Raw genomic sequence first — 17,451 nt, 5'->3', positions numbered from 1 at the left:
TTTCGAAGCTAGGGCCTCGGGTTCTAATCCCGCCCAGGGCAAACCTCTGTGCGATGAGCGTTTGTTTTTGCTTTTTCTGGTTGTCGTTTATCTATCTTATTTCTATATTTTTTTTTAATCAAAAACAGTTTCCAAATCTACTTACCATAAGTATGAAAATCCGTCAGCTGCACCGTAATACAGTCTTCTCCAACTTGCAGGTATGTGATCTCGCATCTGTATAACCCCTCGTCTGTCGGCTGCACGCGCCGGATCACCAGCTCGGCGTGTGAGGCGTTAGGCTCGTGGGATATGGAGAGCCTGTGGGGAAAAGGGGAGGGGTTAGAATTTTGTTTCAAAAATAAATTTATTAAATTATGTAAAAATTCAAACCAAGGCACATAAGTATCTACAGACGACCGAATGGCGTAGTGGTTAGTGACCCTGACTACTGAGCCGAAGGTCCCGGGTTCGATTCCCGGCTGGGGCAGATATTTGTTTAAACACATATATTTGTTCTCGGGTCTTGGATGTGCCCGTAAAATGGCAATAGGCCCGCCCCCTATTACATTGGGACTAACATAACACTCTGGCGAAAAGTGGGTGCAGCAATGCACCTCTGCCTACCCCGCAAGGGAGTATATTAGTACGAGGCGTGAGTGTGTGTTTTTTTTATATAATTATCTACTTCGCTATTGAGAAGATTCAAACCTATATGTACTGGATGAATTTTGCCAAACGTATTTCAAATGGTATTAAATTTTAAATAAATGCGTTTGGTGAAATTTCACCTTATTCCTGAAACATGTAATAAATGCTTAAATACAAAGAAATAAAGTTCGTATAATGCTTCGAAGCAAAATAAATTATTCGACAACACTCATTTAATTTAATGTTTTAATCCACGACTGCAAAAGAGTGGTGTTATAGTTTAACGTGTCTGTGTATCTGTCTGTGGTAGTGCAGCTCTTAAACGGCTGAACCAGTCATAGGTAATGTCACCCCAAGTGTTCAAGCCAATAAGTTTTATAAAAATCAGTTCGGCCGTTCAAAAAGCTGTCCGACTTTTGGTGTTGAATGTCGGGGTTTTTTAACGTTGTTCAGGTTAGTTTGCAATAATATAGGGTAAATAATGATACCATCCAAAAGGCACACAGCAACTAAAACCTAACTAACAAACGCAGTCTGTAGTAAGCCTCCACCATAAACAAGAGAGTTGCACCGCCGTGGCATCATTTGCACAACACTACCTCACACACAGGGTGCTCGTTGGCTTAGTGTTGTAGCATTTTGAACATCCTGTACATTATGTTTATGTACTAACTTTAGTATTAACTAGCCAGCTACGAGGGTGTGGTATCTCGGTTCTCATTGGTAAAGCTGTGGGTTTGAATCCCTCCATGTACCTACCACGTGGATGGAAAACATCGTGAGGAAACCTGCACATCTAGATTGTAGAAGTATACCCTAAGTGCATTGTACTCATTCAAAAACGGCGATACGGCTCGCGACCTATCACGTGAGTACAAAATTTGCATCGAAAAAGCAAGTCTAGAGGGCAGTTCTTTACAATTATAAAAAAGTATACGCAGAAAAGTTGGAGTTTTGGTTAGCTGAAGTTTAAACCACAATTGAAATATAATTATAACCCCAATATAGTATGAATCATTGAGCCCAAATACCTAATTATAATACCTTATACACGTGTAAGTACATTACGTTACATACATTGTACATAACACCATATATCTTGTGGTTTCGTCTATGGTACGACTTAATTATAAATACAGTATAATAACAAAAACAGTGAATTCATGATTTTCTAGATAACTTGATTAAATCGCAACTTACATTTCTATGTATTTATTATTAAAAACTGAAAAATATCTATCGTACTTTCAAATGCAATACGTGTTCGCCTTTTTGGATAAATCTTACATCGACACAAAGGTTGCCTGGAAGAGATCGCTTTAGCGATAAGGACGACTGTTGTGCTTATTCTAACACCGAATGCTTAAAGCTTTTTGACACTTTAAATAGGTTTAAAATTGTAAAACGTTACAATATATTAAACTAATTTATACTTTTTGAGTGGCATAAAGAGTCGAAACTCTTGTGTTTCAAAGTTAATTTTACCTTGTTGTATATTTACTATCATACTACAATTGCAATCCTAACTATATAAATTATTATTTATGCGAAAGTAACTGTGTCTGTCTGTCTGTCTGTTACACTTTCACGCCAAAACCACTGAACGGATTTGAATGAAATTTGATATACATACGGTCTATACCCTGGGAAAGAACATAGGCAACTTTTTATCCCGGAATTCCCATGGGAAAACTTTTTAAGGCGAAGCGAAGCGCGTGGGAACAGCTTATAAACTATAAAGTCATATTGTATTTGTATATTTCACTACACTGTACCCTAGCTCGGTATTGTAAGACATAATTGATTGTGATTGGTTCACCACACTCCACTGAACTGTAGTTCTATAATCGGAGACACTTGACGGCTCGGTGACATCGGGTTTGGTGTTGCCACTTGTCACTAGTGTCACTGCATGATGACGTCATTATTTACTGTCAGTTTCAATAAATATCCCTGAATTTATAGACTATAATTTAAGTTAAACGGTTAAATAAATGGCTCCGAAACGCAAGAGTTTAGACTCATTCCCCCTTATAATAAAATGTCGACTAAAGATAGTACTGGCTTAGAACCGGTTATGAAGCTAGCTTTCATTTAAATCAGCTGTCTAACCCCTGGTTTTAATCGGAACCATCTTTAGTATATGTTTTATAATAAGGAGGTGTGTCAGTCAAAAAGTCAAAGTTAGTACCTATATCAAAACGTAATTTGTGTTTACTAAATTTGTATTGAATGACGACCGAATGGCGTAGTGGTTAGTGACCCTGACTACTGAGCCGATGGTCCCGGGTTCGATTCCCGGCTGGGGCAGATATTTGTTTAAACACAGATATTTGTTCTCAGGTCTTGGATGTGCCCGTAAAATGGCAATAGGCCCGCCCCCTATTACATTGGGACTAACATAGCACTCTGGCGAAAAGTGGGTGGAGCAATGCACCTCTGCCTACGCCGCAAGGGAGTACCTACATTAGTACAAGGCGTGAGTGCGTGTTTTTTTTTTTTTTTATTTGTATTTGAAACGTTATACAGGGTTATTGGTAAGTAGACCGGATCCTTTCAGGAGGTGTTAGAAAAAGGCATTTCCAGTCGATTGAACTCAATAATGCATTATCCTAAACTTAACCATTTCTAAGATATTTAATATTTAAGGTTTTTTTAATTTTTTGCCAAAATTTTATGCCTAAAACCGAAAATAAAAAAAACTAGCCACATTTCAATATTTTTTTCGGTTGTTTTGCATAAGTAACACCTTATAAAGTAATTAAAATAATCAAATGTGCATTATTCGACTTAAATCAGACATAATACCTCAAAATAGTTAAACATTTTGAAAAAATATTCAAAACGCAAAAACAAATAAATTAAATTAAAAAAGATTTTGATATGAAATTTTTTTGTGCACTTCAGCTTAAAAACATGGTCAACTAATAAGCTTTCAAACAAGATGATTCAATACCAAATCGATTAAGGTATCACCACGATATGTCCAAAACAACCAGAGAAAGCGGAGAAAACTGAGCAGGGGTTTCCATACTAAAGTTAACAGGACTGAAAACAATCACACTTTTTACCTTTAAATTGGGCTAATTTTGTTAGTTTTCCTGTTGAATTTTGTCCGTCTGTGCTGGTTGTTTTGGCCATATCTTGGTGATACCTTAATCGATTTGGTATTGAATTATCTTGTTTAAAAGCTTATTAGTTGACCATGTTTTTAAGCTGAAGTGCACAAAAAAATGTCATATGAAAATCTTTTTTAATTTAATTTATTTGTTTTTGCGTTTTGAATATTTTTTCAAAATGTTTAACTATTTTGAGGTATTATGTCTAATTTAAGTCGAATAGTGCACATTTGATTATTTTAATTAGTTTATTAAGGTGTTACTTATGCAAAACAACCAAAAAATATATTGAAATGTGGCTAGTTTTTCTTATTTTCGATTTTAAGCATAAAATTTTGGCAAAAAATTAAAAAAACCTTAAATATTAAATATCTTAAAAATGGTTAAGTTTAGGATAATTCATTATTGGGTTCAATCGACTGGAAATGCCTTCCTGTATCACCTCCTGAAAGGATCCGGTCTACTTACCAATAACCCTGTATAATAGACGAACAGTTACGCAAATCGCATCGTAAATGCATAATATCCCTTAATCAAGACCAGAAAACTACTTAATATCGTCAAAAGGATCTGAGCCTTATTAAATTTTAGCTAAAAAATTAAGGTATTGTTTCCTGAAAAATGCGTAAAGTATAGAAAATAAGCTCCCATTAATGGAGCTTTGGCTACTGAAATAAACTTTCCAGGACGAAGCAATTAGTCTACGATCAAACCACAGTTTCGTTCAAAAATACCTAATTACAGATTCAAATAAAAAGAGAGAGAGAGAACGTAACAAAAAATAAATTAGGTTTAGAACAAGTTCCTCCCGAGGCAAATAGATGGCGCTCATTACGAATGTATAGAAAAACTAATTAAAACGCCGTATTACAATGTATTGTCGCGAGAGAGCTGCTCTTTCCCTGTTTTAGTCTTCCGCAGTGAAAAGTTGTAAGTGTGCGGGGTTCATTAGAAATTTTGTTTTTTGATTTAACCCTAGAGTGCTCGCGCTATGGGCATTTTGCCGCCCTCAGCAAATAATGTTTATTATTTTGTGAACTATACTTTCCTCAAGCTCCAGCGTCCATGTAGCTGCCCTCTCGGTCTTCTCCTACATGTTACGTAAATTTGGAGAAATTCAGTGCACAGGTTACAGCAGGAAGAGAGAATTGAAGAGAGTGTGTCGCCCGGGGCGGCAAAATGCTCACTGCGCGAGCGTCAGTGAAATTAAAGTTATTTTTTTTACATTTGTTATGAAATATTGTTAGTTTTTCAGTCTTTTTTGGTAATAATAATGTTTATTAATTTAGGTATGTGTCTATTTTAGTTTACATTCGATTTACGATATAACTTTGTTAATTTACTAACAAGTTAATTTTACGAAGAATTTACCTGGAAAAAATAGCTCTGCCTATAACTACACCACGTATAACAATAAAATCTTAAATATGGACAGTAGGTACATAAGTGTTTTTTATTGGTCCAGTGGTACAAATCTCCCGTTTCGTACTACCGGACCGACAAAAAACACCCTAAAGAAGAGAGGGTACATGCCTATAACTATGTCCATATAAAAGAAAAATAGCAGGTCAAAAAAGGGTGCAATACATGAAGAAAGTTAATGTGCAACGAACACTTTGTGTTCATGTTTCAGTACTGTGTTGCTAAAATAAATGCTGTAGATGACGATAACGTCTAATTTTTTAAATAATTTTGAGATTTGTTGATTTTGTGTGGCTTAAGACAAATTTATACCTAAAAGGTCAAAATTTTTCCCAAAGCATGAACGATAGCTCATATATTAAACAATTATAATATAAAAACTATAAATATTACTTTTTCTAATACCATATGATTCATTTTATTCAAATTATATGCATTTATAAGTTTTCGTAATTATTAAGTGTCCAAATAATACATTTTAATATGGGCGGCAAAATGCCGCCACGCGAGCACTCGCGTCACAAAAAATGGCGCGACTACTCTAGAGCGACTAGACAATACTTGGGTACTTAACACACACGTGTATACATTGACATATATATTACTGCGTAAGGACAGGCCAAACCACTCAAGAAAATGGCACCCGCGCGTTGGCCCTAAAATAGACATTTTAGGGCCAACGGTCCTCAGTCGACAGTTGTCTGTGACGGAGAAATGAGTCTTTGTTTCTTGTGTAAATATGCCTATTTTTGTTGTGAAAGGCTACAAAAACTATGATACGAAGGTCAAAAAGGAATATGGAATATCGTATCATCCTTAATTAATAAATAAACACATTTTAAAGCGATAATTATTTTACTACCAAAGTCTACAATGGCCGCACGATGTAACCTTGTACGGACGTCCGCATGCAACTCACTCATATTATTATGTACCTACAGTCCGGTGACGGTAAAATATGAACGCACGTACAAGGTTGCGTCGTCAGGAATAGTCAGGATAAGTAGCTCGGCTCTGACATAGTTCCAACAAATTATGACAGATGGCAGTTATTTTGCTTGTATGAAGAAGGTTTGAGTAAAATGTTCTGAAGGGCGTATCCTTCCTTTTGAAATCATTGCGTGTATAGCATAAACATTCATACCTAATGTTCATTATTTCACAGGTCGGTAAATAGAATTAGTGTAATTAATTTATTAACTAAACCAATTACAATGGTACATGTTTTTAACCGACTTCAAAGGAGGAGGTTCTCAATTCGTCGGGATATTTTTTTTTTTATTTTTTTTTATGTATATTCACCGATAACTCCGCCGTTTATGAGCCGATTTTGAAAATTCTTTTTTTGTTGTATTGGGTTGAGCTTCCAGGTAGTCCCATTTTTTTTTCAAAATTTTATCTCACCCCTAAGGGTGGGTAAAGGGGTAAAAACCGGGTATGAATTTCCATTTTGGACACATATTAACCGATTCTAATGAAATTAAGAACGTAAATATAGTTCTTATAACAATAAAATATGATGGTGACCTTGAGCTGATCTGATGATGGAAACGGAAGGCAGTCAAGGGAACTCCTCAACGGTATATAGCAACTACCTCGTGTTTAGGCTTGAATGATTCGTATTGATTAGTAGGACTTTTTGGTATCATTTGCATCTTACTTTTGATTAAAAATTATTGCAAATAAACTAAAAACAGATTACCTACTTTGTCACTGCACCACTTTGGTGCAGTGACAAAGTAATCTGAAGAAATATGGCACCAACTTCAAAAAAGAACAGTTCCTGCTAAGGTATATTTGTACTGTCACATAAGGGTGTCCCAAAAGTCAACGTCATCCCTTAAAGGGCTGATAGGTCAGCTCATGAGAGGCCAGAATATCACAATATGACCTTAGTAAAAACTCGATAATTTTCGAGATATTGACACTTTTATAAATTTGCTGAAAATCGACACCTTGGATCAGTTTTTTGCGTGCTGCCGGTACAAATATCCATATTGTTAGAATTTGTTTGGTGTTGCATCACCCTGTATAGCCCTGCTATTGATCGCAGTCAAAAAAAAATCGAGTAATGCTGTATGTTTAAAAAAAACACGGTTTTCAAAGTCATAAAAGGTAATCGTATTTTTTTATAAACAACTTTGACTCTACATACTGTAAAAAAAATATACCACGCAAACCTGGCACCTTATTTGAAAAGATTGCTCATTTAATGCAGTTTCCAAAATGGTATAAAACGTTGCTATTGTTTCAATTAACAAAAAAGTTATTGCTATTTTAGTACAAAACGACCTCGATGTAAAATTGTTTGAAGGAAATTTATTTGACTGAATTTATTAAGGGTAAGTCATATTGGAATGAGTTAAAGTAAAATAGGTGGTGGGGTCAGCTGTGGCAACATAGATGACGCAAAAATAGCTAAGAAAAAACTTACCAAACTCTTATAAAACATATTTTGCGTTTTTTACACCTTATTTAAAAAAAACAAACATTTATTTTTATTTCTCAAAATTATAACACCACATTATTATATTAAGTACATAATCAGCAAAAAATAATACTCATTAATGGTCATAATAATAATTTTGAGAGTTTGGTTTTGTTTAACAATAACTTTAAAATAAATAACAAGTAATTAGAGGTAATGTTTATGACAAACTGATCCGTCCCTTTTTTGGATACTGTGGATGTACCATGTACATGTGTAAGCGTTTTACTTGAACAATATCACACATTAGCACTACTCAGGAATGTACGTTACCATGCGCTACATTTATGGGGAATGTGGAGTTGCTATAGTCCACTTTTTTCGAGAAAGATATTCAAAATGCGTTTTTTTATTAACTGTGACAACGTTGTCTCTTTTCCCACTCCCGGCCACACCACCTATTTTACTTTTACTCATTCCAACATGACTTAACCTTAATAAATTCAGTCAGATAAAATTCCTTCAAACAATTTTACATCGAGGTCGTTTTGTACTAAAATAGTAATAACTTTTTTGTTAATTGAAACAATAGCAACGTTTCATACCATTTTGGAAACTGCATTAAATGAGCAATCTTTTCAAATAAGGTGCCAGGTTTGCGTGGTATATTTTTTTTACAGTATGTAGAGTCAAAGTTATTTATAAAAAAATACGATTACCTTTTATGACTTTGAAAACCGTGTTTTTTTTAAACATACAGCATTACTCGATATTTTTTTTACTGCGATCAATAGCAGGGCTATACAGGGTGATGCAACACCAAACAAATTCTAACAATATGGATTTTTGTACCGGCGGCACGCAAAAAACTGATCCAAGGTGTCGATTTTCAGCAAATTTATAAAAGTGTCAATATCTCGAAAATTATCGAGTTTTTACTAAGGTCATATTGTGATATTCTGGCCTCTCATGAGCTGACCTATCAGCCCTTTAAGGGATGACGTTGACTTTTGGGACACCCTGTATAATTTGTGTAAACCTTAAATTATTACTTACATTTTAGTGGTTTTTTGAAGTCGGTTTTTTATTTTTTTAAATTATTATAAGTTTAGCATGAGCATTGTATTCTGCACTACAATGTTATTCTGGATTTTAGAGAACAAACTATTCATTTAAAATAAGTATTTAATTGGATCCATCTTTTAAAATTCAATACAAAAATACACAAAAAATAAAATTACAATAATTTATTAAAATTAAAAGCGGAACCTTACTCATTAAAAGTTAACCTAGGTACACCCTAGTGGCTTCAACGCCAATACTTCTGAAAACTTTAGCACCGTCAGCAAATAAAGTTTCGAATTTGACGTTAAAAAGCTCCTTTTAACTTTGAAACGGTGGTAGTACGCGTCAGCGCTTTCCAAAGTTGCCTTAAAAAAAAACGTTAGCCAACTTTTTACGACAAAAGTCATCTTGTAAGAAGGTCGGTTTTGTTAAAGGCAAAAGTCGGATGTGTTGAAAGAAAAGAAGTGAAAGAAAAGTGGAGTAAAAATAAACTAAGAAATTGAAATAGTATTGAGTCTTACAGTGACTAGCACCAAACATTTAGAGGAAATTAAATCTATTGTTGTCCTGATCTGTCAGTCAGTCAGCAAGAGAGCAGTATACTTCAATTTGGTTAAATAGATAGATATGTAGATAGATAGAATATTCTTTATTTGTACACCCACATATAAAATAAACTTACATAACTTAAATACTATAAACTATGTACAAAAATGGCGGTCTTATCGCTTAGAGCGATTTTTTCAAGACAACCTTAGGGTGGAAGGATATTTTGAATATTTGGTGCAAGGATATTTTAAATATTTGGTGCAAGTCACCCTTAATGCATTTAAAAAGTTTGTAATAGCTATAGTCTCACAAAGTAGTTTATACCCTATGTCCAGACCTACTAAATATGACTATGGTACAATTTACACACGAAATATCAAGTTATGATTTGATTAGTAGGTACCTATTCCATAAATTAGAAAAAATATATTTTGTTATTGTGAATTTTACTTTCCTGAAACATAAGCAATATAACTTTTGAATATCTAAAACTACTTTCATAAGACTTCATTCAGCATCTCATGACGTTCCCCTCAAAGGCTCGCGACCACCTTTCAGCACCGTACGCAACGGACGCATCGCATTCAGTATTCTTTGTATAGAAATTCACACAAGTGCGTCCACTTCATCGGCATTGCCGACGCCCTTTCTCCATACATTTACGAAAATCCGATTGGTGCGATACGTACGATAGCAATAAGTGGACGCTTACCCTGTTAGTTCACCAACTTTTTTCACTGGTGGACAAACAGCCTCAAAGAACGCATTCAAATTGGTTCACCCGTATCACGATGCTACAAACACACACGTTACCGCAAATCCCGATACGGAAACGGAAACGGAAACCGCAACTGAACAATATCGACAACAGAAACAAAACACCAACAAAAGTTAATTACAAATGTCTAAAACAGAAACTGATATGCGATCTCATGCTGGCTTCTATTAGCCCTGGGTTGAGAGTAGTGTACAGTCAGCAAAATATATTCACAAAAAATACACTCCAGTCACGAGCAATGAAAATATTAGTAAGTAGAATAGAATACTATTTAATGATTTAACATGACACAAATAACAATTAAAGCAGTCGATATTACTCCATAGGTTCCAATTACAAAAAGCCAACACCAATAAAATAGCACCTAATTAATCAAACATTTAATTTATACACATACACACACGCACTCACGCCTTGTACTAATGGGTAGGCAGAGGTGCATTGCTGCACCCACTTTTCGCCAGAGTGTTTTGTTAGTCCCAATGTAATAGGGGGCGGGCCTATTGCCATTTTACGGGCACATCCAAGACCCGAGAACAAATATCTCATAACGTCGGCGGCGTCATAAGCATAAGCTAGCATTTTCTATTTAGGATTATTTTGGTGCTAGAGGTACCTATCTATGTCACTGTACCTTTTTCATTTCTCTTAAATCTGAAAATAATATACTACATCCAAAGATGAAAGCAATAAAACAATCCACACGGATAACTCACCATCCTGTATAAAGCAATAGAATAACTTATCTTAAAGGCAGGTAATAACTACAGGATGTTTTATAACCCACACGCACTAGCCTGGGCTATTAAAACTTCGCCCGGACAATAAAGTGAACCTGTAAAAAGCCACTACACCCTGTAAGTGAAGCTGTTAAAACATATACAGGGTGGGCTGTTAAAAGTTTTATACTGTGGGAAATGGGAAATATACTCCAGCTTTGGCAGCTTAAAACTAATACTTTATGTATGATTTTAGAAAGAATACGAACGAACGCTAATATATGTAGTCACTTAAAGGGTAGGCAGCGGTGAATTCACGTGTCGCCAGTTCAAGCGTTAAATGCATGTATTATAACATTTAAATTAAGGGCATGTATCATATATCATCAGCCAATAATCATCCACTGCTGGACATAAGCATCTCCCAAGGAGCGCCACAACACTCGGTCCTCGGCCTTCCTCATCCAACCACTACCCGCCACCCGCCTAAGGTCGTCAGTCCAGCGGGCAGGAGGGCGTCCCACGCTGCGTTTGCCTGTTCGTGGTCTCCACTCGAGAACTCGTCTACCCCGACGGTTATCGGTTCTTCGACAAATATGACCAGCCCACTACCACTTCAGCTTGCATAGTTTGACAGCTTGTCGGTACCCTAACTGGCAGTTTCTATAACGTTATCTGTCAGAGGACTAACTGCCAGTTTCTATAACTCTATCTATCCATAACTGGTAGTTACTTTCATACGATTTTAACATAATCAAAAGTAACCATCTGTCAAAATCGTATGAAAGTAACTACCAGTTATGGATAGATAGAGTTATAGAAACTGGCAGTTAGTCCTCTGACGGATAACCTCGGTAGGACTGGTCCACCGATTTGAAGTAGCGTGCTATGGAGAGAGCTATGCTGGCGGTTTCTCTGATGGATCGTATCAGAAATGAGAGCATGTCATTGAACAAGAATTCAGCCACACGCCGTAGTTTTATTATACCTACAGGATATTACATGTAATGTTATGTACTGTAATGTACATACATAATGATGTGCTGTATGGTTCAATGAAATCTGAACATTCTCTGACGTCCACGAAGCTACACAAACATATGGAAAAATAACAGTATCGTCAACTATCATAGTCAAAATGTAAGGCAAATTTGTCAGTTCCAAAAGTGACATTTGTTTTTTTTATATGTTTGTGTAGATTCAAAAAAAGTATCGAATCCTGTGATCGCTGCACAGGTCAGGTATCTTTGCCCCTGACTGATGTAGTTAAGTTGATACGTCATTCGCGGATGCTAATTTCGTGCACCCTCCAATTCCAAACAACTTATGATTTTCCATAAAAGATAAATAAATTTAATTGAAAAACAGTAAGAAACTGAAATATAACTCTAAAAGAAATAAATCATACGGTCTCCTTCCAAATTTTCCCTTTCACTTCACGATTTCCTCTTTATAATATCCAGATAAACATTCGAAAAGCCAGTGGGAAACCATAATTGAAATTTAATATTTGAAAAAGAGCATTTTTCATATTTCCTTCTTTAATTCTTTTTTAATATAAGTTGGCATCTCCCACCTCGATCTCTGGTGTAATAAATTTGGTTCGGTAAAAAAAATATGGAAATTGTCAAAATGGTATGATTTAGGGTGAATCACAGGGGTGAATTATAGATAAGTAAAATTTATAACAAGTGGCAGCGATTGTCAAAATAGGTACACGTGAGTGATAGAAAAAAAGATCCGGCTACAATAGAAAAAATAATCAAAAACAGAAAAGACGTTAATGACGCCGTCTGCAATGTTGAAGAACATAATAAATAATAACAGCGCATCAGAACATATATTATTTGGATTGAATTCTTAATAGGTACCTAAAATGTTTTAAATTTTTTAGAAAAGTTGGTGTCAAAATTTTGTATGTGGAACTTTTTCAATGTTTGTGAGTATACCACCTTTTCAAAAAGCCTCGGTCAGTGAGAAGTTTATTTTGATAACTACGTACACAAAAAACCATTTAACAAACTTTTTTTACAACAGTGAATAAGTTTAATAATAAAATTTATTCCCAAAGAATCCCTAAAAGTTAAAGTTATTATAAACGAAGGCAAAAATAGCTCCAAGTCAGCTGAAGTGCGCATAATAATTTAAAGTTGGAAATTATAGCTGCCGTTTCCATTGAAGGAACCAATTGGAAGAGTGGAGACCTTTTAAAGGTCCAATTCCAGTAAGAGCTATACTATTACGGATAAGGCTGAAGCTAGTCACTTCTCAGCCCCATAAATTATTATTGTGACCTGGTAAAAACACTCACGAGCAATGACTATTTTCAATGACAATTGCACCAAATTACTTCTAAATGGAAAAGACTAGCTTAATGACGCTGTCTGCAATATTGAAGTACGATATTAACAGATCATCAGAATAATACCAACCAAAGACGTGAATATTGCATTCAATTTTAAAATAAACTTTAAAAAAAATTGGGGATATACGAGTACCTACCTAAATTTGGCGTCGGAACTTTGTAAATAAAACTTTTTATTTTTACATTTAACATCAAATTTGCCCCGATAGTGGCTTTTTAATTAAATATTCATAGTTCTCTGCTTATTTTATGAGTGTATTTATTATTATGTATATACATATTATGCACTCACGACTGTAATCCCCGAAGGGGTAGTCAGAGGTGGCTCACAAGCGAGCCACCCACTTTTTACAGTACATTTATTTTGTACACATATTATTATGTTTGTATATCTTATAGCTTGCAGTGGAACTTCAGCTTCAAGAGTGATTTCACGAGTCAGCTCCTCAAAAATACACGTCTGCTTTCAGTCGATAGAAGTGCGTGAATTTGTGTGTGTACGCCATTTTTGTCGAAAACGAGTCTTAAGTATTATTGGAGATACGACTTTGATGTTCGTCTTTCAAAGTGCTGGTGAAAACTTGTGTTGTACCATCTTCACGTAGAGTTTTATAGAGGGTGTTGCAAAAATGGTACACAAAGCCGAATTTTCAAAACTCGTAGAACATAAGTTATTCAGGATGACCCCCTGATTCACTCCCTTTCGGCTTAGCATACCTATTATTCTATTCTATTCTTATTCTATTCTAATTGAAAGTTTGCCTACCCAAAGTTTTAACGATGTTTTCTGTCACATATTAATACTTACTAAGTATGTCTTGTGTACATAAACTGTCAAACAAGAATAATTAATATTACAAACAATATTACACATATTTTTTATACATGAGTTCACATTCAGACTCACAATTAATCACAAAACACACACACGAAACTTACAACACCTATCTTTTGCGCATGTGTGTTTACTTCGTTATTTGAAAACGGAAACTCCTACACTCGTAAAGCATAAAAATAATGAAAAAAAAAGCATTAACGGCCATCCATTTTATTTTTCGAACCTTTTTACGGCCGTCCGTTACTAGAAGGCTTTACTTTTTTCAGATTTTATGACGCAATGGGAAAAAAACATTTATTTTTTATCGAATTTGTTGATCATGTATTAAATTGCGCTGTTGGACATTAATTGCTGAATTTCAGGTTTGTTCGTTCTGGGATGATTTAGGTTGTACCTACAACCGATAGAATATTCGATACGCAATATACAAACAAGATGGAGCGTCAGTGCAAAAAAAACACTACCACTGTCTGAGCTCATTATTTTGGTGTCAATGGAGTGAAATTGTGTGTCACTGCGGCAGTGCAAGGTGGTATAAACTACTGCTGGTGTACGTACAATATTACCAGCATTCAGTAATTTTCCTTGACCAACATTCTCCCATCTAGAGGTACATAAAAGTTAGATCCTGCAGGTTTAAGATAAAAGAGTGACCAGGCGAACTATTCTGTACGAGTGCACTATTTGAAAACAATCGACATGACATTTGAATTGACTAACTAAGCTCCAATTTCCCCATAGTCGGTTAGATCGTAACCAGGGATTGGTTCATAAATTATACTCCATATAAAATTCTTGACAGATGTGTCAAAAGTCAACCAATAATACCTGATTATGCTCTAACCGACTATGGAGAAATTGGCACTAATTCTGCTAAACAAGCAATTTAGTTCACGGCCGGACACGTAATATAATTATAAATAATTATGGAATATGTGGGGACATCTCACAAATGCAGGCAGAGCCTGTAATTATGGGTATCATACGAAACGAACCCGGGACCTTCGCCATAGCAATCAGGATCACTAACCACTACACCATTCTATTCTATTTTCTGTGGGGGTGGAAGTACCTGCTCCTGGCTCTCTCGAGTGGAACCTTTGTGCATATCCCCAAGGTCTAAACTGCCTTCCTTAGCTTGCTTGGACTATTTCCCAGTTTTCCCACCACGCTGGTCCACTGTGGGTTGGTGGGTTCACAGATCTAGATGTTCTAGATCTAGATATGCAGGTTTCCTCACGATGTTTTCCTTCACCATAAGAGTGATGGTATACATTGTACTTAAGTAACCACTACATCATTCGGTCGTCACCTATCTTATCATAAGCCCCAAGGCGGATATTGCAATGAATCACGTTAGCTATACAACCGCTTCTCTATCCACAATAGGGACCCCTGTAGTACATAGGTGTAGAAAAGTCTAAGGTAATAAAAATTTAACGACGCCAAATAAGAACATAGCCGTGTAGGGCAGTACGTGTGGACTTTCGCAAATAGAAATAAAACCAAAATTACTACCCCACACGTTTGTCATAAGGTTGGACCCGCGTGGAAGAAAGAGGGGTGTTTTCCCATTCAGCAACATTGTCTTTTTACACACACACACACATACACACACACACACACACACACACACACACACACACACACACACACACACACACACACACACACACACACATCCACACAAACACACACACACTCACGCCTTGTACTAATGTACTCCCTTGCGGGATAGGCAGAGGTGCAGGTAATAGGGGGCGGGCCTATTGCCATTTACGGGCACATCCAAGACCCGAGAACAAAAATATCTGTGTTTAAACAAATATCTGCCCCAGCCGGGAATCGAACCCGGGACCTTCGGCTCAGTAGTCAGGTCACTAACCACTACGCCATTCGGTCGTCTCTATTGTCTTTTTAAACAAGTTTTAACATTCCACCAGTTTTACTATCAAAAACTTGCTCAAAAGTGTAGACGTATAAAATACTAAAAAAGTCACGTTCCAACTAATATATTTTTTAAATATATTTTATGTAATTATACTTCAATTAAGATGAAACGGAGAAAAGTACATAATCTTCAGGTCAATGTAGCTACAAAAGAAAAATGGGATTATTTTAATTAGCGTCATGAATTTAATTTAAATTCCCAAGTTGAAAGAATGCTCTGTTTTATAGGACTATTAAGATTTTTATCTTTTTTAAATCTTCTTCAAGAAATACAGCTTTGTTATCTTGTAAATAATGTTTTTTTTTATATATTTTTTTTCTTACTTGTGATATTTTTGATGTTTTAACCGTAGAATCATGAAGGTGTGAAAATCATTCTGCATTGTAAATCTATAGCAGATTAAATTAAAATAATAATCATGACCTAAAGTTTTATTTACTAAAAGCGATAGGACGAACTAATTTCATCAAAGTTGGTGTATCCTTTTGAAAGGAGAATACAGAAAGAGTTTCACAGAAAATTTTTATTTTAATAAATGTATTCTAATTGTATTTATTATGCTATATGCTTATACACTTTTACGTAATCCAAATGATATAAGAGGCTTTATCATCTTTCAGGTACCTATACATGTAAATGTATCAAAAATAATCAGTCACCCCGTTAGCGAAGTAAATTGCTTTTTTTAATCTAGCGACATTATCTTAATGATCCGGCCTGGCCCGTTTCCGGTTTCCTTTACTTCCGGTTTTGATTAATGACGTCACGTCCGCTACCGGATTTCCGAAGAAAAGCCTGTGACAGTTCGCGCTTACTAATTAAGTTTATTGTTTATCTCTGGTTCGATTCCCTTCAGGGGTAGATATTTATTTGAACAACAGATAGGTATTTATATTTAATTTCTGCTATTTACACTAATAGGTATAACAATATCCTGACCTAGTATAAAATACCTAAGAACTTATATGAATGATACCTCAATTATAAATTATACCTATGCTAACTAACTTTTTAAAGTAAAAAAGTCAATGAAACAAAACATAAAATAAATGAAAAACAACAGGTTTAGCTGATAAGTCATTTTGTTCTCATTCGAGAAGCTATGGATTCAAATCCTGCAATGCTTAATTTAAGGCTACTAGGTAAAGAAATAAATAATCTCCCGTCTTTTACACTTTGCAACGTTAGCTTCGACTCTCTAACCCTCCGTGTTACATTCAAAGTACAAATTGGTATCAATTATTGGACCAGACTGCATGTATATAGTCTAAACCATCTGGTCCACTCGAGTATAGAGCCAAATCGTGCGGTTAGAGAGAATAGCTTACAGTATATAATATACTTGGTTATATACCTGATTTACGGGGTGGGAATCCAACGGAGATCTAGTACAATTTGCCGAGAAAACATACATACATAATACTCACGACTGTAATCACCGAAGGGATAAACAGAGGTGACTCTCAGGCGAGCCACCCCTTTTTCGCTGTACTCACGTGATAGGTTGCAAGCCGTGTCGCAGTTTTGATGAGTACAATGCACTACGGGTACACATCTACCCCCTTATTCATAGAGAAGTTACAGAAC

At 35.5% G+C, this 17,451-nt stretch overlaps 1 protein-coding gene across 1 annotated transcript in view; it reads right to left on the bottom strand.

The window, feature by feature from the left end:
- LOC105393096 (hemicentin-2) overlaps positions 1-17,451 on the bottom strand; it is a 417,028-nt gene that overhangs the window by 110,680 nt on the left and 288,897 nt on the right. The window contains exon 4 of the mRNA XM_048632261.1: positions 146-300. Coding sequence (XP_048488218.1) covers positions 146-300 — 155 coding nt within the window. The remainder of the gene's footprint in view (positions 1-145; positions 301-17,451) is intronic.

This window comes from Plutella xylostella, chromosome 31 (genome assembly GCF_932276165.1).
Source record: "Plutella xylostella chromosome 31, ilPluXylo3.1, whole genome shotgun sequence".
Taxonomy (NCBI): Eukaryota; Metazoa; Arthropoda; class Insecta; order Lepidoptera; family Plutellidae; genus Plutella; species Plutella xylostella.
This window is presented reverse-complemented; position numbering and strand designations above follow the sequence as displayed.